This window comes from Amaranthus tricolor, chromosome 8 (genome assembly GCF_026212465.1).
Source record: "Amaranthus tricolor cultivar Red isolate AtriRed21 chromosome 8, ASM2621246v1, whole genome shotgun sequence".
In the NCBI taxonomy this organism is placed as follows: Eukaryota; Viridiplantae; Streptophyta; class Magnoliopsida; order Caryophyllales; family Amaranthaceae; genus Amaranthus; species Amaranthus tricolor.
The window spans coordinates 23,198,535-23,222,048 of record NC_080054.1 but is presented as its reverse complement, the minus strand read 5'-3'; the positions used below and the strand labels follow the sequence as shown (position 1 = coordinate 23,222,048).

General features: G+C 34.6%; 4 protein-coding genes across 4 annotated transcripts; 2 read left to right on the top strand and 2 right to left on the bottom strand.

The window, feature by feature from the left end:
- Nucleotides 1-2,693: 2,693 nt before the first annotated feature.
- Nucleotides 2,694-3,948, bottom strand: LOC130820875 (protein MAINTENANCE OF MERISTEMS-like). Its single transcript, XM_057686418.1, has 3 exons — nt 3,618-3,948; nt 3,117-3,539; nt 2,694-3,036 (listed from the first exon to the last, which is right to left on the bottom strand). The coding sequence occupies exons 1-3, from the start codon at nt 3,924-3,926 to the stop codon at nt 2,875-2,877; spliced, it is 894 nt and encodes a 297-aa protein (XP_057542401.1). The 5' UTR covers nt 3,927-3,948; the 3' UTR covers nt 2,694-2,874.
- An 8,488-nt stretch (nt 3,949-12,436) lies between these two features.
- On the top strand, nt 12,437-15,250 carry LOC130821282 (putative oxidoreductase C1F5.03c). Its single transcript, XM_057686976.1, has 2 exons — nt 12,437-13,410; nt 14,630-15,250. The coding sequence occupies exons 1-2, from the start codon at nt 12,624-12,626 to the stop codon at nt 15,001-15,003; spliced, it is 1,161 nt and encodes a 386-aa protein (XP_057542959.1). The 5' UTR covers nt 12,437-12,623; the 3' UTR covers nt 15,004-15,250.
- A 1,930-nt stretch (nt 15,251-17,180) lies between these two features.
- LOC130821664 (uncharacterized) lies at nt 17,181-19,543 on the top strand. Its single transcript, XM_057687453.1, has 2 exons — nt 17,181-17,915; nt 19,508-19,543. Exons 1-2 carry the CDS (start codon nt 17,181-17,183, stop codon nt 19,541-19,543), a joined length of 771 nt encoding a protein of 256 aa, XP_057543436.1.
- Nucleotides 19,544-20,180: 637 nt separating this feature from the next.
- Nucleotides 20,181-22,418, bottom strand: LOC130821199 (F-box protein At1g47056-like). The gene has a single exon (XM_057686882.1). It carries the CDS (start codon nt 22,275-22,277, stop codon nt 20,586-20,588), a length of 1,692 nt encoding a protein of 563 aa, XP_057542865.1. The 5' UTR covers nt 22,278-22,418; the 3' UTR covers nt 20,181-20,585.
- Between the last annotated feature and the right edge of the window lie 1,096 nt (nt 22,419-23,514).

The window sequence follows — 23,514 nt, the reverse complement described above, 5'->3', positions numbered from 1 at the left end:
TCATTATTTTAATTTTTATTGTTGATATTTTTATTTTTTAAATTTTTTAATATTTTAATTTACGTAATTTATTTATTTATTATTGTTATAATTATTATTATTATTGTTGTATTTGTTGTTGTTATTATTATTATTATTATTGTTATTATTATTATTGTTATAACTATTATTTATTTATTTATTTATTATTGTTATAATTATTTATTTATTTATTATTGTTATAACTATTATTATTATTGTTATTATTTTTCTTGTCATTATTTATTTATTTTAAATGTTTTTAAATTTTTTTTGTTAACGTAATGTTTTTATTATTATTAAAATTATTATTGTTATTGTCATTATTAATTTGATTTATCGTTATCTATTTATTTATTAATATTATTATTATTATAAATATTATTATTATTATTATTATTATTATTATTATTGTTGTTGTTGTTGTTATTATTAATCCAAATATTATTATTGTAGTCATTAATGTACTTAATTTATATCATTTCAAATGTGCAGGAGTTTGAAAATTTTGGAGACAACGTAGACTACTCCGGTCGCTTTGTTACGGATAGGGAATTTATCTCCATAGATGAGTTACATAGCTGGGCCGATGCGATAGCAATTACAATCGGTTTTCTATTTACACGTGCTTCTTATAAAAAGAAAGAAGGACGTTCCAGAGTTAGTTGTTATTTAAGATGTCACCGCTATGGTAAACTTAGGGGTGATGTAGATAATGTAGATAATGCTGCCCGACCTGGTTCTAAAAGTAGGAGTTGTGGGTGTAAATTTATGATTGTAGGAAGTAGTCGTAAACCAGGAGAAAGACCTTGGACGGTAAGGGTGTACCTGGTGTAAAGGGAAAACATAACCACCCGTTCTTGGTGTACAGAGATGGTCATGTAAGGGCGAGGATTAATGTAGATATTCGGGAGCACATACGACAGCTTAGTGCAACCGGAATGCAACCGGCCTTTATTATGAATTCTATTAGAGATAATTTTCCTGGTTTTTATGCTAGTATGAATCAGATATATAATATTAGGCAATCAATAAGGAGAGATGAAATGGAGGGCAGGACTCCCCTTCAACACTGTCTTCATATGGCCACAGAACATAATTATGTGGTCTGGACAGAGTTGGATAATGACGGGCACTTGAGCAGACTTTTAATTGCAAATCCTACTTCAATCCAAATGATACGTACGTGGCCGTATGTTGTGCTGATAGATACAACGTACAAAACGAACAAATCAAAGTGGCCACTATGTGAAGTCATCGGAATGACGCCAACAAATCACAACTTCTTGGTTGCGTTTTGTTTGATGCGAGATGAGGCGGCTGTGTCGTACTCGTGGGTGCTGCAGGGATTGAGAGATATTTTCGGCAGTGCTCAGACTCCTAGCGTCATTGTAACAGATCGTGACGAAGGTTTATCTGCAGCTATTCGTGACGTCTTCCCAGGTAAAAACGCTTTGTGAGTTCATTATTGTGGTTATATCTATTGATAATGTCTTAATTACGTTCACTGTTTTGTTTAATGTAGATGTACGTCATTTGTTATGCACCTGGCATATTGGCAACGATGTTGAGAACATGGTGGACAAGTTGTGCGGCGGCAAGAAAAATCAACAAGGGCAGTTATTTAGGAAAAGTAGATGGAACCCCTTGGTTGAAAGTGCTACAATCCGGGAACATGAAAAGAGATGGGAAGGGATCGTCAGTACGTGGTCGGTTAGGAACCGAAGGGTCGTTCGGTATTTGACTGGAACATGGATTCCACTTAGAGAGAAATTTGTGCGTGCGTGGACGAATGATGCTTTACACTTTGGTAACCATACTACCAGCAGAGTGGAAAGCCAACACTCGTCTTTTAAGTATTACCTTGGAAGCGGTAATAGCTCATTCGATACCCTTTTCAAAAGGGCGCACGCACAGATCACAAATCAACAAGCTAAAATCCGACAATCGCTACAGGAATCCATGACTTCTGTACCAAGAATGCTACGACAGTATTTCTTTAGACCTCTATATCGCCACGTGTCTCTCTATGCTTTGGAGCAGATCCAGAATGAGTTTAACCGCATGTTAGAACTGGGTGATTTTGCATTGAACAAATGCGGTTGTGTACTTCTAAAAACCCATGGATTGCCGTGTGCATGTTATTTACAAATAAAAATTGGATCACATGGTGCTTTGTACTTGGATGACATTCATGAATTCTGGAGTACTTTGAGGTACACACCAATGGACCTGCTCCTTTCATGCACTGGTTCGATGCACCGATGGCTTTCTACTCTGCAGCAACGTTTCTTAACATTGCCATTGCTTTTTATGGTTCTGCTGACGGTGATTCGCAACACAGCTGTTTGATTCTTCCGTTAAGAAAAGCACAGGCCGCGAGAAGTGTAAATAAACTAATACATATACTTTGGGTTAATCGAAATCATTTTGTTCAACTTCTTATGAACGACGATTCATCCCCTCTGCCGCCGATCCACCCACGTTGGAAACAAGCAGCTGACAATTTCGCGAAAGATCTTGACACAAATTTCACTACGAGGATTATGCTGTGGAATAATCTACGCGGGGCACCCCCACCAACAAATAACACCGCTGACGATGCTGTAAATTTAGATACTCCATAGAATTTATACACGACATTCATTAAAAGTTGTATATAATCCATAATTATACTACAGTGTGTGCTGTTAACAATTTATTTATTTCTTTGATTAATAGGAGGAATTTATAATGCTGGTAGACAAATATACATGTATTTGTGTGATGTGGGTTAGTGTGTATATTTATGTAAATTAAATGCAATCATTGACGAAATTAAATGCAATAAATAATGTAAAATAGTTTCAGTACAGACTATTCAGGGCCTTGCCCTTGATCAGTTTGCCATTGATCATATAATTCTCTACAATCATTAAGGTATATTTCTAACGCATGTCGTTGACGGGAGTTCAAATCCGCAAGCCGCGTAGGTAGTCTTGCCACTGGAGAGAATCGACTGGCCCATTCTTTCGCGAACTGAAAACACAACAGTACAATGTGCGTTATTAAATCATTAAATAAAAGAAACTTGAAAAAAAATTTATAATAAAACTCACGTAATCACATCTGCTCTGACCAGGACCAGGACCGGAAGCCAGCAATTCGTCTCGGGATATGTACGGGTGCGAGCAAACTCTGAACCATTCAACGTAATTAGGTTCAGTCTCTGAAGGAACAGTAGCCCGTCGAAGTCCCTGCTCAACAAGGCGGCCACTGTAGGGGAACCTACTCCACGCCTCCACAAATGCAGCAGCAGAAGAAGGAAAGGTCACGGAGTAGGTTCCGTGTGCCGGTCGAAGAGCCTTGGCTGGTCTCATAGGAGCTGGAGGAATAGACTGCACGAACCCAATCTGTCGCAATGCCCGCTCCGGCAAATACACCTCCACAACATCAAAGCAGGTGATACCCCCGATGACTGTGGTGCGTGGGTGCTCATGCAGCAACGCAGCAGCTCCACAATTGTAGGGAGTCCATTCAACCTGCTTACAGGCCAAGTTAAAAAACAAATTTCCTACAGATAAAAAACAACATGCATGACAAAATGTAATGTAAAATACCTGAGTCTCTGTCATTGAGTCCAGAACCTTGCGGAATGATATCAACCTGTCCAGCTCACGACCTACTTTCTTCGGCGTCCACATCTCCGCCCTAGTCGTGTTTGGCACATCATCTCGGCGAGGATGAGGGCGGAAAGCGGGGAAGTACTCATAGATCCATGTCTGGAGCAATGTGAGGCATCCAGCAATGGTCTTGCAACCAGCCCTAGATGCCATTCCGAGCTGCCTGTACAAGAACGCCAAAGTCACCGCACCCCAAGCCACGTCCTGTTCATCGTCGTTGACGACAACTATCGGGTGAGGTCGCATGCCAGTCCTGGTCTTATCCGCCAACAAGGTAGAGCCAATGACAACCATGTAGTACGCTGTGGTCTGGGTATCCAAGGCATGCGACCTATGACACAGCCGCATCAGTTCAGCAACGCTTATGCATTCGCTGGTGAATGAACCTTTACGTCGAAGCTCAGACAGAGGCTCGCCGACCAGATTGGTGATACCAACCTCCCACTCCGCCTCCGAAGGCTCAGCCGGCAGAGAACCATTAATAGAAATGCCCAATATGCGTTGCACGTCGTGCAACATAATCGTCATCTCTCCCCAGGGCATGTGAAAGGTGTTCGTATCCGGCTGCCACCTCTCGACGAACGCCGATATCAAAGCAGAGTCGATGTGCTGGTGCATAATGACCGGTAGTCGACCGAGGGAAGTGGAAGGTAGAAAATCGACTAGCTCAACGGACAAATCCCTCAATCCGATGATGGACTCCACCGATCTCTTCCTAATACGGCACTCCAGAATCGGAGGCGTACGCTCGGAGCCGTCATAAATAAGTTTAGCTATGTGCCCGCCATAGCTAGGGATCAGTCGCGTATCTGTCGGCCCCCCGGGCTGGGGTGATGTCACTAACCAGTCTGTGTTAGTGGACTGTGAGGGCCTGCCCCGTGGCGGCTCATTATCGACAAAACTTCCTCCTGCACGCTCAGATGCGGCGGAAGAATTAGGGCCGCCACGGGCAAATCTGCCTTCGGGGCCACGAACTATAGTCCAGTCCAATGGGGCAGGCTCAGGACCTTGGAACTGAACATCATCAGCATCATTATCATCATCACTATAAACCCCCCAACTACTCTGGAGGCTATCAGCCTGGTCATCAAAATGAGTACGCACTTGGTTCAGCGTACTCGACCTTTGGGCCTCACTGTGTCTGGCCGCCTCTTCCTGCCTAGCCCTCCTAGCAGAACCCGTGACCCCTCTCTCATGCGGGTCCCCTCTGAGTAAGGTAGGCCTAGAACTATTACCTCTCAACAATTGCCTAAAAAAACCCTTTCCTTTTCCTTGATTACCAGCCATTTTCTACAATTTTTTACGGTTTCATTCAATATTATAAATAATAATATTTCTAAATACATAATAATCATAAATAAAATATGGAAAAAAATAACAAAAAAATAACAAAAAAATAATAATAATAATTAAATTAATAATAATAAAATTAATAAAATACATACGGAAAAAATAAAAAATAAAAAAAAAAATTATAGGAGTCGCCCAGATCTGGGCGACTCCTTTAATTTTTTTTTTTTTTTTTTTCGTGATTAAATTTAATTACAAATAACTTAATTTATTAATAAAAATCAGGTTTTTTTTTTAAATTTCAAACTTTAAATATATTTTTCCTAAATATAAGGAAAAAATTAAAAAACAAAAATTTTTATATATACAAAACATAAACATTTATTTAATAATAAATAAAAATAAAAAAAAAAATTATAGGAGTCGCCCAGATCTGGGCGGCTCGACCCCGGTTCAGTCGCCTAAAATTAGGCGACTGAACCGGGGTCCAGTCGCCCAGATCTGGGCGACTCCTATAATTTTTTTTTTTTTTTCGTGATTAAATTTAATTACAAATAACTTACCTCGATTGATAAATTCCGGATTGAACTTAATTTTTGCTCCCAAATTTTGCTTTTGTATGTTGGTTTTTAGTTGTAGTGAGAGTATTTTTAGTGTGATTGTGGTTTATATAGAAAATTTTAGCTTCAATGGCATAATTGTAATTTTTTCAAAAACCAAGGGCAATATGGTAATTTACTAGGGGGGTGGCGAAAAAATAAAAAGGGTGGCGAATTATAAGGATTGGGTAATCATAATCATAATTAATAAAAAGGTAGTTATTACATGGTAAACCGAGATATAAAAGGAGTATATTATACATATGAGTCAAACTTAAAACTTTATCTGAAAAATAATATTTACTTTAACTGAGATAAAATTCAATTTTTTTTACGTAAAAGCACAATATCAATAATGTAAAAAAAAAAGATCTATATGGTTAATCTATTGATCCTATATAGGAGTATACATGAAGCCAGTAAGTGAATTATATGGACCACAAACACCAAAACAAATGAACAAAGTTGTGAAAGTCATAAAGACAAATTATGTTTGAAATTGATTGTAGGAGATTTTATTCAGCAAATACTAACAAATTAGTTAATGTAAGTCTTGTATGAGACCATCTCACCGTGAGATGGGCTTACATAAGTAGTTTGATTAATGTTTTTTTAAAAAAATAATTGATTAAGTTAAAAATAGTTTTTTTTGTGCATTTTTTTTAATGTTAATATTAGGTAAGCTCATATTAAACCGTCTCACAATGAGACGGTCTTAATAAAGAATTTGTCTAGTTACTGCAGTCTTTAAATATTGGTGGGCCGTGCGGGTTGATAGCCGTCCAAGGCTCGTGCCTAATTATATTAAGGCAGGGTTGGCATTTTTGTCAAAAAGGTAGTGCAGACCTGCCCTTTTCACCATTCACTATCTGTTTGGTGTTTGTTGTGCTTGTCTTGTAAAGTCGTAATGTTGTGGCCTTCAATATGGTTTTATCTCGATTATAGATAGTTCTTAGGACTTGAGTATTAAAAACATGTTTTTTGGGATTCAAATTATAATAATTAAATTGAGTTTAATTGAAATATTTTAATCATTTCATAGTTGTTTCTCAACGGTTTGAAACGAAATAATAAAGGTAATCTTCTATAACGTTATGTTGTAATTCGATAACGACCTAAAGAAACATACAAGTTATAATATTTCTCAAGAATTAACAAAGACGATCTTCTATGACGTTATGTTGTAAGTTTGATAAAGACCTAAAAAAACATACAAGCTATAACGTTTCTCGGCGGTTTGAAAAGATCAGAAATAACAAAGATGACCTTATATAGCGTTATATTGTAAGTTCGATTTAGACCTAAAGGAACATACGAGCTATAATGTTTCTCATCGGTTTGAAAAGAAATTTAACAAAAATAACCTTCTATAACATTATGTTGTAAGTTCGATTAAGATGTAAAGGAACATACTAACTATAATGTTTCTTAACAGTTTAAAAAGAAATAACAAAGATGAGATAAAAAAATAATATATGATAAAGCTATGATTATTATGATACTTTGAGGATGAATTGTGTTTTTACGTAGAGAATGAAGTGTTGTGGAAGATGAATGTTTTAGACTACAATATCATATGTTGTTAGATGAAAGTTTAGGAAGCAAATGTAGATGAGAGTAAATGTTTTTAATTGATAAGGTACACCACAATAAGAACAAGTAGAATGTGTTAAATGATTATGGATAATGATGAAGAGATATATTTGGTAACCCTAAACTCACTTGAAAAGATACACCACAAGCAACTTTAGAGGCCACTAAGGCAAACTTTTTGATTTATGTCCTCTAATCCATGGAAACCAAAACTACAAAAAAGGGTTTAAACTAAGTTTGAGTTTTTCATTGGAAAACTTGCATATAATGTGTTAGAAATTTGGAAAAAAATAATAAAAAATAGTTTATCAGGTTGAATTTTCATTGTATTTTCTAAAATGAATTTTAAATAAGATTTTCATCCAACAAATTTTAATATATTTTGATAGCCTAAACATCAAGTCACTAGGTAACATGATTATATATATGCCTTTCAATTCTGACGTGATTGTACACGTATTATCTTTTTCAAACGTAGTAGCACATGCGGCAACCACATCAGCAAGTGACATGGTGTTCATATCACTAAGAAGTAAAAGTGTATCTTTCATAAGGTGGCTTATATCTTTTAGGTGGTTGGCCATCGAACCATTAATTATGATTGTAGTGGGCTTAAATTTTTTGGCTTTTGATCCTTTATTATTATTAATTAATTATTCGAAATGATTTGGTTGGGGCCCAATGAAGACCAACTGACCAAGTCTAGAAATGTGGATAGACGTGTAGTTGGACTGCCCTACAGTCGGTGTTGTTTAGCTATTTTTTAGTAGTTTATTATTTATATTATAATTGTAAATTGTGTAATTACTGATTATCTTTTTAAGCGTACTTTCGGTCAATGATACAGGGTTTGGACTATCTTCTCGACCAACAACTCTAGTTTTATTCTCCCTCATTCACTTCAAAACTTTACACCAAACGTTATTGTGGATTTCTAAGTTAATGTTTCATGTTAGGCTTAGCCACTTATTATCATTCATAAACAATAACCTAGTAAGTAGTAATTAATGCAATCATATTTTTTTATGTGATAATAATAATTTTTTGTTTTCATAATTTTCATAACAATTTCGAGAAAACTCTTTCATATATGTATATTTTTTGTTATATATAAAATAAATAAAAGATTGAGCAGGCCCATTTCTAAACTTTCGATGGCCCAGGGCCGATTAGGAATAGGAGCCCTTATCGACATCGGTAAAAGTTTTCCACCACTATCCTCGTAATGTTTTTCATTGGGTCCACAAAAAGCTAAATTACTTTGTGATTCTTTTATTTATAGATTTTTTTTTCTTTTTACAACAAGATGTATATTTTCGTGGCAACATTATTATAATATGTTAATCACAAATTCTTAAATGAAACGGTTTCGCCGTGAGACATGCCTCATATTTTCCATTGCTTCTTGATTAATGGTTAGGTCTAAATTCTATGACAAATCTTTTATTTTTGCATCGTACCAACCTTCTTAGTTGTTATTGGGTCTAAGCTCTTATTGTGTTTGAACGAACACTTTGTCTCTTGAACGACCACAACTTTGTTGTTTGCTTTGTTTCGTTCTTTACTTTGTAGATTAAGCTTTTGAACACTTAACTTGATTTTTGTTTTGTCCCAATATATTTACAATATTATGAATTTCCTAACATGCTTCAAAATATTCCAACAATCTTAGCATAACAAGTAAATTCATTTGGCACACGTAAAGCAAATTAGATACCTACTAAATACTAATCATAAAATAAATTATATACTCAATGATGGAAGACTATGTGCTTAACTCAAAAAGGAGGTCCAACTTGATTGAAAATGATGACAATAAATTTGTCTGTACTCTCAAAGAGTGGTAAATTAATTATAGTCAGTGTGGTACCATAAATCTTATCATAAAATGAATTCATATGATTATTTATTTTTTAAATTAATTATTTAAAAGTTATAAGCGATTTTTTAAAAGTTTTTAGTTATGACTCTAAATTATATAAAAAGTGTTTATTTTAAAACTATAAGTAATTACTTTAAGATTATAAGTATTATTTTAAGACAGTATATACATTAAATTAGCTAAAGAAAATGATCTCTAACACAGTCTTATTTGATAATTCGTGAATAAATTAATACTAAAAAATAGCCGTGAATCTAACAAGATGGCCATCAAATGCATTAATATAATCAAATGATGGAATTAAAGCATGTTTTTACTTTATTTTTTCAAAGCTTATGGACATTCATGATTGATGTGATTGCCTCATTGTGGTTAGCACTAATTACATGGAATTAATTAATAAGCAATTGCTAATCATAATGACCCTTTTTAAGTTCTTATAAGACATGTTAAGCTTAACTAAGTGACAACTAGAATCTTAATTATTTACCTAAACCCGCTAAATCTTTGAGGAGCTTGTCGGTTTAGTGCGTTAGTCCCATGCCCTTTGAGGTGGGAAGGTCACACTTTATGTTATCTATACGTCACTAAATTATTAATCCTAATTCTATTTTCAATAATGATCCTTGCTTCTAAAAAATATGGATAATCCTTTATATTTTATAGTATAAAGAAAACTTACATGATTGAAATACTTTAAATTTCATAATTAATTAAGTTATAAAGATTAATATCATATTGTTGTAGAAAAATAAGCTTCTAAGCAAATTAATTTGAAAAATAAGCTTTTTTCAGCTTCAGTTAAAATTATAATTCTAAGGAATAATTTTGCAATTAAGCGGAAATTATTGTCTTAGATTACAACTTCATTTAAATGAAGTAATTGTCTCGAGTTTGTACCAATTAGGGCCATTGGACTAGATTTGACATGTGTAATTGGGAAAATTTGAATAAAATAAGATTATTTAACAACTTAATTTTAAAAATAAGCTTCATGAAAACTTAATTCCCAAAATAAGCGTCCATACATTCAAACCTAGCCTGGGACCGGTAGACCTGGGAAAACAGTCGGTCGGTCGGGTTTTGGGTCGGATCAATTTCGGTCGGGTCGGGTCAGTTTCGGATCAGGTCAGTTTCAGGTCGGATCACTCTGGGTTTCGGATAGGTTCGGATTGACCCAACGGGTTACCATAAAACATTAGAATATCCAATCGACTAATTCAACATAAAAAAAAATTCATTAAAATGTCTAAAAAAATCATTAGAGAAATTACATGTACGATTTTCAAAAAAAAGTTGGTATGTCAGGTTCATTTAAGTGCAAGAAAAATAGGGGAATTAATACTTATTTTGAAAGACTTGTAAGATACGCGCTTTATAAAAGTTATTTTGTTTATTATAATTGTAACGTTAGATAAAAATGACGTTAAAATTATCTTCACAATTTTCATGTTGGAAAGATATACAACTAAGTACTTATTTCGTCTTATAAGATACGCGTTTTATAATTTAGGGTAGCGACTTTCGTTTTTTGAAAAGCTCATTCAAACGTGCGAAACGTTCGTATAAATTATATTGATTTGCTTACTGAAATGTAGAAGAATTAAAACTCATTTGACTGATTTAACAAGATACATGTATTCAATTAAGATGATTATAACGTCCTGTTTTTAAAGAAAAATAATTACGATGGCTAAAAAGACGTTAAATACGTGTTTTTTGAGATCTATTGATGAGTTTTAGGGTTCAAGTGATATACTCAATATGTTGAGATACTTTGAAAACTAAAATTTTATTTGAAATGAATTCTAACATTGAAATTACTCTAAAAATTGATATTAAATCTGTCAAAACGGGTCGGTTTCCGGTCGGGTAATTATCGGGTCGGTCATGTTTCGGATTAAGTCGCTTTTCGGGTCGGTCGGGTTCGGGTTTTGTCGGGTCGGGTCCCGGGTTCATTTTCGGGTCGGATCAAATTTTCCCAAGTCTTGGGAGTAAATCGCTGTTACTAACAGCGAAAGACAAAAAAAACAAAAAAAAAAAATAAAAGCCATAAGTCGTTGTACAGCGACTTTAAGGTTAACTGGTCAACTCCTTAATCTCGTAGGTTGGAATGAGGAAGTAACTAAGAACTGGAAACTTAAAACGCATTAAGTCGTTGTTACTAACAGCGACTTAAAAAAATAAAAAAATAATATATATATATATATATATATATATATATATATATATATATATATATATATATATATATATATATATATATATATATATATATATATATATACATATACATATATATATATACATATACATATATATATATACATATACATATATATATATACATATACATATATATATATACATATACATATATATATATATACATATATATATATATATATATATATATATATATATATATATATATATATATATATATACATATATTATATATATATATATATATATATATATATATATATATATACATATATATATATACATATATATATATATATATACATATATATATATATATATATATATATATATATATATATATATATATATACACACATATATATATATACACATATATATATATACATATATAAATATATACATATATAAATATATATATATATATATATATATATATATATATATATATATATATATATATATATATATATATATATATATATATATATATATATATATATATATATATATATATAGACATATATATATATATATATATATATATATATAGACATATATATATATATATATATATGTATATATATATATATATTAAGTCGCTGTTAGTAATCAGCGACTTACTCTAAGGCTAGGTTTGGATGTTCGGACGCTTATTTTGGGAATTAAGTTTTCACGAAGCTTATTTTTGAAATTAAATTGTTAAAACATCTTATTTTATTCAAATTTTCTGTAATTGGCAAGATAGAGACTGGGCCGGGTACATATAAAAATGCATTGGGCCGAGTTGAGACTTTTAATAAAGTAACAAAGCTTAAACAGGCTGGTCTCGTCCAACCTGGCTCTGCCCAACTGTTTTGACTTTTAGGTTTATACTATTTTTACTTGAGGTGTTCACGATATTGAAAATAGATATTAAGGATACCGTAAATAAGTATTAAGAATAATATAAGTAGACATTAATAATACGGTAAGTAGAATTTAATCTTTAATTGGCTGTACTTGAGATAAATCTCTCCAAGAAACGATCTTACAAGAGACTAGTTGATTACAAATACAATCTAATTATATAGATTCATTTTATGAGGAGAATTTGTTGTATTTTTTAAGCGGTATGTTAAAGGTCAGTCTATTAACAGGTGGGCTTCTAAGTTCTAACCCATTATGTTAAGTCCTCACGTGGCACATCACTATGCTTCCACCTTCTGAGTCCGGACCAATACATTAAAATAAAAATAAAAATGGCACTCATAGTCATATCATCACCGGCTCACCGTCGTGAATATCAAAATTAACCCCTTATTTTCACCTTAAAAATCCTTTTTCACTACATCAACACGCTACTCTCCAAAAATGTCAAATTCACCAGAAACCGGCAATCAACGGCGTAAAGAAGTAGTGGTTTGCGGTGGCGGAGTCATCGGAGTCTGTACAGCATATTTCCTCGCCAAAAACGGCGCTATTGTAACCGTTATTGAACAATCATCCATCGCATGCGCAGCTTCTGGAAAAGCCGGCGGATTTCTCGCTTTAGATTGGTGCGACGGTGGGCCCGTCTCTTCTCTCGCTCGTGCTAGCTTTAATCTCCACCGCTCATTATCTGATGAGCTAGATGGGGCTTCATCGTACGGCTATCGTCCTCTGACTACTCTTAGCGTTTCAATAGACGAGTCCCAAAGTGGTCCTAGTGGGAGAGCCAAAGATGTGCCGTCTTGGATTGATGGGCCGGTAAAGGAGTGGAAGCCCATTGGGACGGCCCAAACTACGGCCCAAGTTCATCCACAGTTGTTTACAAGGTGTTTGATGACGACAGCGGTGGAGAATTATGGAGCGAAGGTAGTGATTGGGAAGGTGGAGAAGGTTGGGTTTACGGCGGGGGATGATGGTGGGCGAGTTGAGTCGGTGGTTTTAGAAGATGGGCGAGTTATTAAGGCTGACTCGGTTGTGTTGGCTGTCGGGCCTTGGTCTTCTAAATTGGGTATAGTGTCGTCATTGTTTAGGGTGTATGGGCTTAAGGCCCATAGTATTGTACTGGAGCCCAAAGATCCTGATGCTATAACGCCTCATGCATTGTTCCTAAGTTATTATTCAGCTCAGGGTGGAAAGCCCATGGATCCTGAAGTTTATCCCCGGCCCACTGGTATATTGATTTTTTCTTTTTCAATTACTCAAATTTTATTTCATAAATTGTCGATAGTCTATTAGCTGACCCAATAGTTTTGAAGTAATTAATGCAATTATTTACAATCTTTAAGTAATCAATTAGAAAAATAAGTAATTATATGTGTCTCTAAAATAAGATTGATGATTTTATGAACTTGGACACAAAGCATTTATCTTTAACAATGTCCTTTAATTAGAATTAAGCGGGGTTTGATATATGGAAATGAGAATTTTCAGGGAAAAATGTGGGATTGGGATTTAATTGTCTGAAATTTATATAATATCCGATCTTTTGTTGTGAATGTTTATGGGGTAAATTGGAAATTGTGAATATATATTGAAAATAAAATGTAAAAATTTACAATTTTGCCCCATTTGAATAAAGAAGCTTGTGAAACTTTGTGAAATTTTTATAAATAAGGGTATGAAAAGTCTTTTTCAACCAAAATCCAATTCTCATCCTCTAACATTTGCGTCCCTTGGTATTAAAACTTCAGCTCCTCTTGCACGACATGGTCTCACCATGAGAAGTCTATTTCTTCGATTTATTATTTTAAAATTATAAGTAATTGTTTTAAGGTTATAAGTAATTACTCTATAAAGTAATTATATTAAAATTATAAGTGATCATTTAGGACAAAAAATTTATATTGGGTCAGCCCGATAGAGATAGAGATGCTCTCACCGATCTCATTTAAGAATTAGTGTTAAAACTTTGGGAATTCATGGCAAAAAAATCCCGTTCCCAATCCCCTGCCCATTTATCAAACATGAAGTTTATGAAATTTGGGAATTAAATTCCCATTCCATCCATAATCCCACATGCCAAACAGCCCTAAAGTGACATAAACCAATTTTGAAGCTCAGTATTTTGGAGCCTTTTGTGGTCGTTTCGGTACCTTACACGTGTTCATAACCAGATAAACGGTTGAATTTAAGTGATACTTCTGGGAGTCCGAGCAACATAAGTAACATAACGCGAGCGAAAAATTTTCTGGGGAATAACAAACAAGAATTAGTTAATTGTAAGATTCTTGATAGTAAAACTATAGATGTCAAAGTCCCTTCCCTTACCGTTGGAAAGCTCTTTTTTGTCGAAGTTTGTTATTACACTTAAAATCTGTGCTACTGCCAAAGTCACTACTTTACTAATGAACAAATCTGAACATGTTATCTTGCGAACTAATGATTATCAGGTGAGGTGTACATATGTGGAATGTCAACAACAGAAGAGGTGCCAGATGATCCCGAGCAAGTTGTACCCAATCTAGAATCAATACGAGTGCTGAAACAGGTGGCCAGGAACGTGTCAACGCACTTAGAAGGAGAAGCACAAGTAAAGGCCGAGCAAGCATGCTTCTTGCCATGTACCGATGATGGTAATCCTGTCATTGGGGAGCTTCCAGGTATGAAAGGGTGTTTTGTGGCAACGGGGCATAGCTGTTGGGGTATCCTTAATGGTCCAGCAACCGGAGCTGCCTTGGCTGAGCTTATAATGGATGGTCAAGCCAGTATAGTCGATCTCCGATCGTTTTGTCCCGCAAGGTTTGTTGCTCCTAGTAGAAGGTGATAGAAGTCGCACTTGGTTTTTGAAACTTGGTTCGTTTGCCACTTTGGTGTTGTATATTATGGTCCATTTTAACTCCTTCAAGTGGGGACAATATCAATTACTGCTTACTAAGAGAAGTCAAAGGTAGTCTTGGAACAAGTTTTTACAACTTTAGTAAAGAGATTGTAAGTTCAATTACTTTGTGAAATTTGTTGAGCATGAATATACAATTACATAATTTAAACTTAAATTATACATTGTTTTTCTTATAAATAATTAATTTAAAATAATTTTGAATTTTCATCCTTAGCATGAATTTACTTACAGCAGAAAGATGTCAACATATGCAACCCTGACATATATCTTTTGGAATAACTTTGTCATTGAGGGAATTCATTTTTTCAATAATATCAAAAATGGCAAAATCACAAGAGAGCAGCGTACTTGGGATGATCAATCACTCATTATCATCATGCAAAATGATTAAAAATGCAAAAGTCCTTATAATCAAAAAAAAAAAAAAAAAAGAATTACATTAGTATTTTACCGGTAACCTTGTGATGGGGTATACCGAAACTCATTGTTGTTGCAACTTGCATTGATATCTGAAAAGAGAAATGGCTTAGACTCTAATAATGGCTAAAAAGAATGTAGAAAGTAATTTGACAACCAATTTATTGTGTATAAATATCCAAACTTAACTAAATTATTGTCATTTTGTTTGTGAAGCTATAATAGGAGTATTACAAAAAAAAATTGTGTAAAAACTTAACATATTTAATTTTTAATTTTTTATTAATTATTTACTCATTATATAGTATATTGTAATAATATTATTACCATTATTACGTTTGAATGAAAAATTAAACTTAATAAAGATAGTATATACTTAATCCTTTGTTTTAAAAATTATATTTTATAAAATATTTATACTAAGAACTTCGTGTATTCCATAGAATTTTATAATAATTATACTAATATAATAATAATATAAAAATTCATACTCAAAACTTGAGACACTAATAATAATAATAATATTAATAATGTATATGAATTTATAACACGCCTGATTATAGTTTTATATATAGCTTTCACGGTTTTACCATTAAACACTAATGATAGAGTGCAATTTGGAATGGAGTTTTTTTGGAGAAAGTGATGTTGAAGGTGGGTTTTAGGGATGCTTGGGTTGGTCGTATTATGAATTGTACTTCAACTGTCTCATTCTCCTTTAAAATCAATGGTAAAGTGTGTGGTGACGTTATTCCTTCTAGAGGTCTGAGGCAGGGTGATCTGATTTCTCCTTATCTGTTTATTATATGTGTAGAGGCTTTCTTGAAGTTAATTTCCGCCAACATCGATAAAAAGGAGATTAAGGGCATACGTATTTGTCGTGGTGCTCTTATCTTATCACATTTGTTCTTTGCAGATGATAGTAATCTATTTGCTAAAGCATCGGTGCAGGAATGCTCGGAGGTAGCTAATATAATTAGCAAATATGAGAGAGCGTCTGGTCAAAAAGTGAACTATAACAAGACTGAAATATCTTTTAGCAAGGGTGTACATCATTAGCTTCGAAGAAACATTGTGGAAGTCCTAAGAGGTTGATCGTCATGGCAAGTATTTGGGCCTCCCTACTGTTATTGGCCTTTCTATAAAGGAAATCTTCATGTGCCTAAAAGACAAAGTGTGGAAGAAGCTTCAAGGTAGGAAGGAGAAATTTCTGTCAAAGGTCAGTAAAGAGATTCTTATCAAATCAATAAATACAAGCCATTCCTATCTATATGATGAGCATCTTTCGATTACCCTGTGGCCTAGTTGATCAAATCCATGCTTTGTTCGCAAAAATCAGGTGGGGATCTAGTAATACACACAGGAAAATTAATTGGCATAGTTGGAGTCATACATGCTTACCAAAAAGCAAAGGTGGAATGGGATTCCGTGATTTAAAATGTTTTAACACTGCCTTGTTAGCAAAACAGTGTTGGCGGCTTCTTATGGGTACAAACCCTCTTCTTCTCGAGGTACTCAAAGCCCGTTACTTTAAGCACGCAGAAGTGATTGATTAACGTAGAGGGTATGATCAAAGCTTCACCTGGCGAAGTATTAAGGGAGCGAAATCTCTTCTTTTGGGGGGATTAAGGTGGCGAACAGGAAATGGTCTCAACGTCAAAGTATGGCACGAAAACTTGATCCCTATGGGTCATCGAGTAGTCCCTCCTTGTGGCCAATTTGATATTGTTTCTAATTTGAGGGTCACGGAGCTGATTGACTTCAATAATGCAATGTGGGACGCCGATGCTCTTGCTCAATACTTTGACACGAATACTGCTGTGGCAATTCTCACAATGCCTCTTTCTAGTCAATGGCCTACCGACAAGCTATACTGGTTTCTAAACAAGAGTGGTGTTTTCTCCATGAAGAGTGGATATTGGTTGGCTCTCCTTGGCCACAATACCGAGGCCGACAGCTTCGAATCAGTAGAGATAGAAAAACTGTGGCGATTAGTATGGAATGTTTTGGATCTCCCCAAACTCTGTCAATTCCTATGGAGACTATGTAAGGGTTCTTTGGCTTCAAAGGCTGTGTTATATAATAGATATTGTGTGCTCTCCTCTACTTGTGATAGATGTGGTAATGACAACGAAACCGTTTTCCATTCTCTGTATGATTGCCCCAAAGCCATGATAATATGGGAAAAACATGCTGCTCACTCCCTCCTGGTTGATGCCCCCCGTGAGTCCTTTCCTGAGTTCTTCTCTTGGATCCATGGGCATACAACAAATGAGGAATTTGCTTCCATCTGTGCGACGCTCTGGGCTGCCTGGTTCTACCGCCACAAACAGGTGTTTGAGGGTGATGATGGAGATCCTGTGAAGCTGGCAACTAATTTCAACCGATTGGTGACTAAGTATAATGTGTTTTCTTCGAAGGTTGCTGTAACAAAAGCTCAACTCAAAGCCTCAAACCAAACTATTCTTTTATGAAAATCGTCACTTTCAAGTTCAAAAGTAGTGAACTATGACAAACAAACACAAGAGCCAAATGTGATACTCCCTCCGTTTCTTTTCAAACGTCTCATTTGGTTTTAGACTATTCATCATTCACTTTTAATTTTTTTTATTCTTAATCTACAAGTTAAAATATAGTTAAACCATATTGTTTGATTCGTCTCAACATGAAGTTTATTAATATTTAGTTTTTATAATTTTTAATTATGTATAATTAAAGATATTAAGGGTAGTGTATTAGTGCATTAGCGAACGTGCCCAAACCAAATGCTACATTGAAAAAGAAACAAAGAGAGTATATTAATGTGTCTAATAAGTGACTTTTTGATGAATTTTTTAACTGACTGTTGATTTTTGACTAATTAATTGGTAAAAAACTAAAAAAAATATTAGAGTAAAATACCTTCTAGTCAGCTGAAAAGTTGACTTTGATTATACCATATATTTTGCTCAAAATCAGCAAATTTTGCAGCTAGCCGAACACAATTAAAAAGGCCAACAACCATTTAAAAAAAAAAACCTTATTTCTCAAACACCTAAGTCTTGCATTTCCTACAATCCGGGAGACTATGACCATTATTGCAATTTGTCTTACAATTGAATGGAAAAAAAGGAGTGGCAATTATAACTTTGAACATTGAAATTGACTCATTTTGTCACACGAACTGTTGGCTCTTTTAGTAATTTGTTGTTAAATTAGGTATATTATATGATACGTCTACCTAAAATTTTAATAATCAAATTCACAAGAATATTGTCCATTCAAAGATTCACATAATCTTCAAAACCTGGACAGCAAATTACAGATCCTCATGATGAACAATTTTTGGCATTATTAACTCTTTTTTTTTAGTAGGATGGAAAATCTCAACGAAGAAGCGGAGAAAACATAAGACCTTCTAGTAACCGGTGAAAATCAAACTCGTGTTATCAAGATAAAAGAAAAAACACTCAATCATAGGCTAGCCTAGAAGTATTCAAATTAAACCCAACGACCCGATATTTGACCTTGTATGAATCCGACTTCAAAATTAAAATTATGTAAAAATCAATGTGGACACAAGACCTGATTTTAAACCGACCCGAAACATATGACCAAAATTGCTTCGATGACCCGAATAAACACCTCTAGGCTAGCCCCTAATTCTCCCATGTTTAGTTCAGCTTATTTACAATGATTTCGACCAAAATAAGCTAAGCAAAAAAAAGTTTAATGAGGCACAAACATAATAGAAGTACTTCATATGTTTTCACCATAGTCTAAAACAGTTGACTTTCCTTACAAGTTTAAGCAATCAATAACAGCATATAGCAAGACAGGTAATTAAAGGTGCAGTGTTAGTTAGGGAACAAAGAAGTCAATGTGGAAGCTAATAATAGAGGCTATAGAGCTAAAAATATCCATATATAACTTGAAAAATACCACAAGTAAGCAACAACTATTCAAAGCTAATTAAAGCTTAGTCAAGAAAATACAAGTATACTTTCTTTCTAAATTTGGTCAAACTGGGCAGATTTTTAGGGCTAAGGATGATGAGGACTCTGATTGAAGGGTGAACAAACTGATGTTCTGCACTAGATAATATATCCCTCCTTGGTAAAAGGTGGTCACATTGTCTAAACCTTTTTGTGATTAAGGATGGGAGTAATGGGGTGAGACATGATTACATGTTTAATCTTCTTCCAAAACTTATTTCAAAATCCTCTTAAGCAGATTACGTTATAGTGTAAAAATACAATAACGATTACGATTACGGTAACGGAATGCTAATATGGTAACGGGAGTGATGCGGTTATTATCACATCTAAATATCGGTCAAAACCATAAGATATCTCTTATGACAATGACAACCCAAAATGTGGTTTTTATACACCTTTACAGCGCGTGAAATATCAGTGTGTTTATTTTGAAAACCTGTACAACACGACCGATGCGATGCAACACGGCCTTGTTTTTACTCTATGGTCATTCCGGACAACCTCACACTAGCATACGGAGTATATATGACTTAATTCCGGAAAGACATACAAAATCAAGAAAGATTATCAATTGTCTCACACAATAAGCACAAAACTGCACTTGAGGTGATTCCAATCATCCAACTATTCAAAGCAGCAAAAGATATCCATGAGTATTCAACTAAATTTAACCTGTTTTTTTCATTAGTTAACATTGGACAAAGAACCTTATCAATAACAAATCTTTGTGGCTATTCATGCCAAAAATAATAGTACATATGTGAAACAACCATTCTCATATTATCATCGCAATTTTGGATTCAGCACATTAACTAGGATGAACAAATAAAACACACCCAAGTATGCAAGTAGAAAGTAGGTAATGCGTCAAACATAACAGGCTATGTTACTCAGATTCTTCATTTTGCTTTACATATCCTCGTCCGATCCTTGATGCTCGGACATTGGTACGACACTTACACACTTCATTTTAGGCGTAATTGAATATTTAAATATATCCGACACTTGGACACCTACCAGTATCCAACATCAGTACCCGAGTCTAAGTAACACAAATAACATGCAAGAAAAGGATGAAATGGAGGATTACAAATCAAATTGAAGGAGAATTGTTCATTGATACCCATTAGTATTACTGCTTCCAGCAGACCATCTTCTCAAAGCACAAGCAGCTATATTCCTTCCAGACAAAAAGCTAAATTTCGCCCTGAAGAACGACCCACGACCAGCACTACTTGCCGGAGCATCCTCAACAGATGCAACATTCGTCTCCACAGCCGGAAAATCCACCCCATCCTCTTGCACACCGCCCGCTTCACTAGCACTAGCATCAACAGCCTCAATCTCATCTGAGTCTAAATTAACAATCAATGACTCCCTCCTCTCCCTTAACCATTCAACAACATCTCTAGTCACGTCCCTACACTTCTTAACCTTAATCTTAACCAAATTCGGACATCCCCATGCCAATGCTTCCAATCCATAGTCCGAAATTGGACACCCTTTGATACAAAACTTCTTCAATGCTGAGCATTTTGAAGCAATACAAGACATCTCCTGATCACCAATACTGTCACAACTACAAAGCGCCAATCTCTCCAAACTCCGACAATTCGAAACAATAACATCTAAAGTTATCATAGTAGGACTAACCCCAATTAGAACCAATTCATGCAAATTCACACAATTCTTCCCTAATGAACTCAACCCTTCATCCCCAATCTTCTTAGTCCTCCACCCATCAATATGAACCTTCCTTAATAGCTTACACCGCTCTGATAATGAGACAATACCTAAATCAGTACACTCTGGTGTTTTAACAAGATGCAAAACTTCTAAATTAGCACAATTCGCAATTGCAGACAACCCAAAATCTGTCACTTGTACTCGTTCTAAATGAATTTCAACTAACCCATGATTTTCAATATTAAAATCATTTGGATTTGAACAAGCCATCATTTCCAAAACCCTATCCCATTCCCCTAAGCACCGGATTAATTTCAGCGTTTTCAGATTCTTCGCCCCGACTATTAACGACCCGAATAACTGCCCATTGTAGAGCTCCTTTAAACATATACTCTTCAATGACTTTGCAGCCATCCCAGGCTCAATGAGCTCTGGGGTAAGCTCGGATTCACCACCATACTCGTTGTTGATACCTCGAAGACGTTTAATGGAGATTTCTTCAAGTAAAGTACAGTGTTGAAAAACAGCATTCAACCCTTTAACACCGAAAACACAAGACCCACAAGATAGTTTTCTGAGAGACTTACAATTCTGAGCGAAGGCGGCAATTCCAAGGTCAGTCAGTTCACGGCAACCCCTGAGTTTAAGACGAGTCAGGTTTCTGCAACGAAGAGAGATCAACACGAGTGCGTCGTCGCTTATACTTACGGATCTACGGTCGCATCGGAGAGCGAGTTTTTTGACCGAATTGAATCTTGAGAAAATATTCGGCAAGTGAGTTGAGATTTTTTCAGCGGCGTTTAGAGAAAGACGACATCGGCTTTGACCTTCAACAAGAAACCAGCGTTTACAAACGAGAGAACAGTTTTTTCTGTCGCCGGAGGAAAGGGATTGGAATACTTGGGCGAGACATTCGTCGGGGATTTCTGATGTATAGTCAGAGTAAATGGGCTCGGGTTTTGTAAGCGGGTCAAGTTGTGGAGGTGGAGACGGTGGGTGGATCATGGGGGTTGATGTTTTGCGGGATGAGGAGGCGAAGCGAGATGTGAAGGAGAAGGAACGGGAATGGTGGCGAGTTAACTCGGGTGAGTTGGAAGGGATGGATGCCGATTGGCCCATCCAGGGAGGAGAGTGAAATTGACGCGCCGTTGAAGAAAAGTAGGCAAGAACTGAGGTTATGAGGAACGAAAGAACTGCATACTTCTAAAAAGGATTAATGAAAGTTGAGGAGATGTGCAGGATTAGCAATAATATAATAATCAAATTCAGATGTTTTTGTTTTATTATCAAAAAATAATGTTGGGATTTATTCTCAATATACTAAAATATATATATGAATTACTTCATCAATTCTGAAATATTCGCTATATAATTATTTTTGATACTATTTATTATTTAAGTGGGATTTTATTTGAATTGTCTAATACATATTTTCATAATATTAAGTTTTTATAAATTTTAAATATGTATAATTTAATATATAAATTATCAAAATAATACATTTAATTGTGTAAAAAATCAAATTATTACGAAAAGGAGGAGCTATAACTTAAGATTAGATTAGATGAAATGAGACGTGGGGAAAGGAGAGGGAAAACGAGTCAATAAAGCCACTAATTTGGCCAATCAATGAAAAAGTTGAAAGGTCTAGAATGAGATGTTTAGGGTCAAAATGGGACTTTTCTTCGTGGCAATTAAACTTGTTCAAGATGTTACTTATATTCCATTTATTTATATTGTTAGTTATTTTGAAATATTTTACAAAAGCACATGAGAAAATTCAAATATAATTTTTTATGAATATAAAAAAATTAAAATATATTTATATGAATATCGTTAGATTTCTCTTGGTTTATAGAATCTTAATATGACATTTCGTAATCTTTTATAAAATGTATTTATAGAGTAGAGTTGTTTATGGGCGAATTATCCAACAAACTCAACCCATTCGGTACGAAAAACGGGTAGGCTTAGACAATATTTTTTTAAAAATTCAATATTTGAACATATAACAACTCGTTTTACTAACTAAGTTAAGTCATTACGGAAAACACTTAACACAAAGGAATCAAATCTCAAACCATAACTTATTAAAGAGGATATAAGGTGTAAATCATCAATTAATGACTAAGCTCGAGTTCAAAGAGCTAAAACAACAATCCAAATTTATTATAATAAGTAATTATAATAGTCCAATGTAGTCAACCTAACTCAATCTATTACATAGTTTTACTACAACCAAACTAGACGTGATCAAACACCAGGCCGGGCCGGGTGGAAAAACAGCCAATTGATGCGGGCCGGGCCGGGCCGGGCAAAAGTGCGAGCCTAAAAGTTCTTGTCCAAACCCCTAATA

Bases quoted from the DNA above. Each gene is read 5' to 3' on its own strand.
- LOC130820875 (XM_057686418.1), bottom strand. From the start codon at position 3,926: ATGCGACCTCACCCGATAGTTGTCGTCAACGACGATGAACAGGACGTG. The intron at 3,540-3,617 runs GTATTTTACATT...GCCTGTAAGCAG, and splicing joins ACTCAATGACAGAGACTCAG to GTTGAATGGACTCCCTACAA. The intron at 3,037-3,116 runs GTGAGTTTTATT...TTGTGTTTTCAG, and splicing joins GTCAGAGCAGATGTGATTAC to TTCGCGAAAGAATGGGCCAG.
- LOC130821282 (XM_057686976.1), top strand. From the start codon at position 12,624: ATGTCAAATTCACCAGAAACCGGCAATCAACGGCGTAAAGAAGTAGTG. The intron at 13,411-14,629 runs GTATATTGATTT...AATGATTATCAG, and splicing joins AGTTTATCCCCGGCCCACTG to GTGAGGTGTACATATGTGGA.
- LOC130821664 (XM_057687453.1), top strand. From the start codon at position 17,181: ATGGGTCATCGAGTAGTCCCTCCTTGTGGCCAATTTGATATTGTTTCT. The intron at 17,916-19,507 runs GTTGCTGTAACA...CAAACTGGGCAG, and splicing joins ATAATGTGTTTTCTTCGAAG to ATTTTTAGGGCTAAGGATGA.
- LOC130821199 (XM_057686882.1), bottom strand. From the start codon at position 22,277: ATGGGCCAATCGGCATCCATCCCTTCCAACTCACCCGAGTTAACTCGC.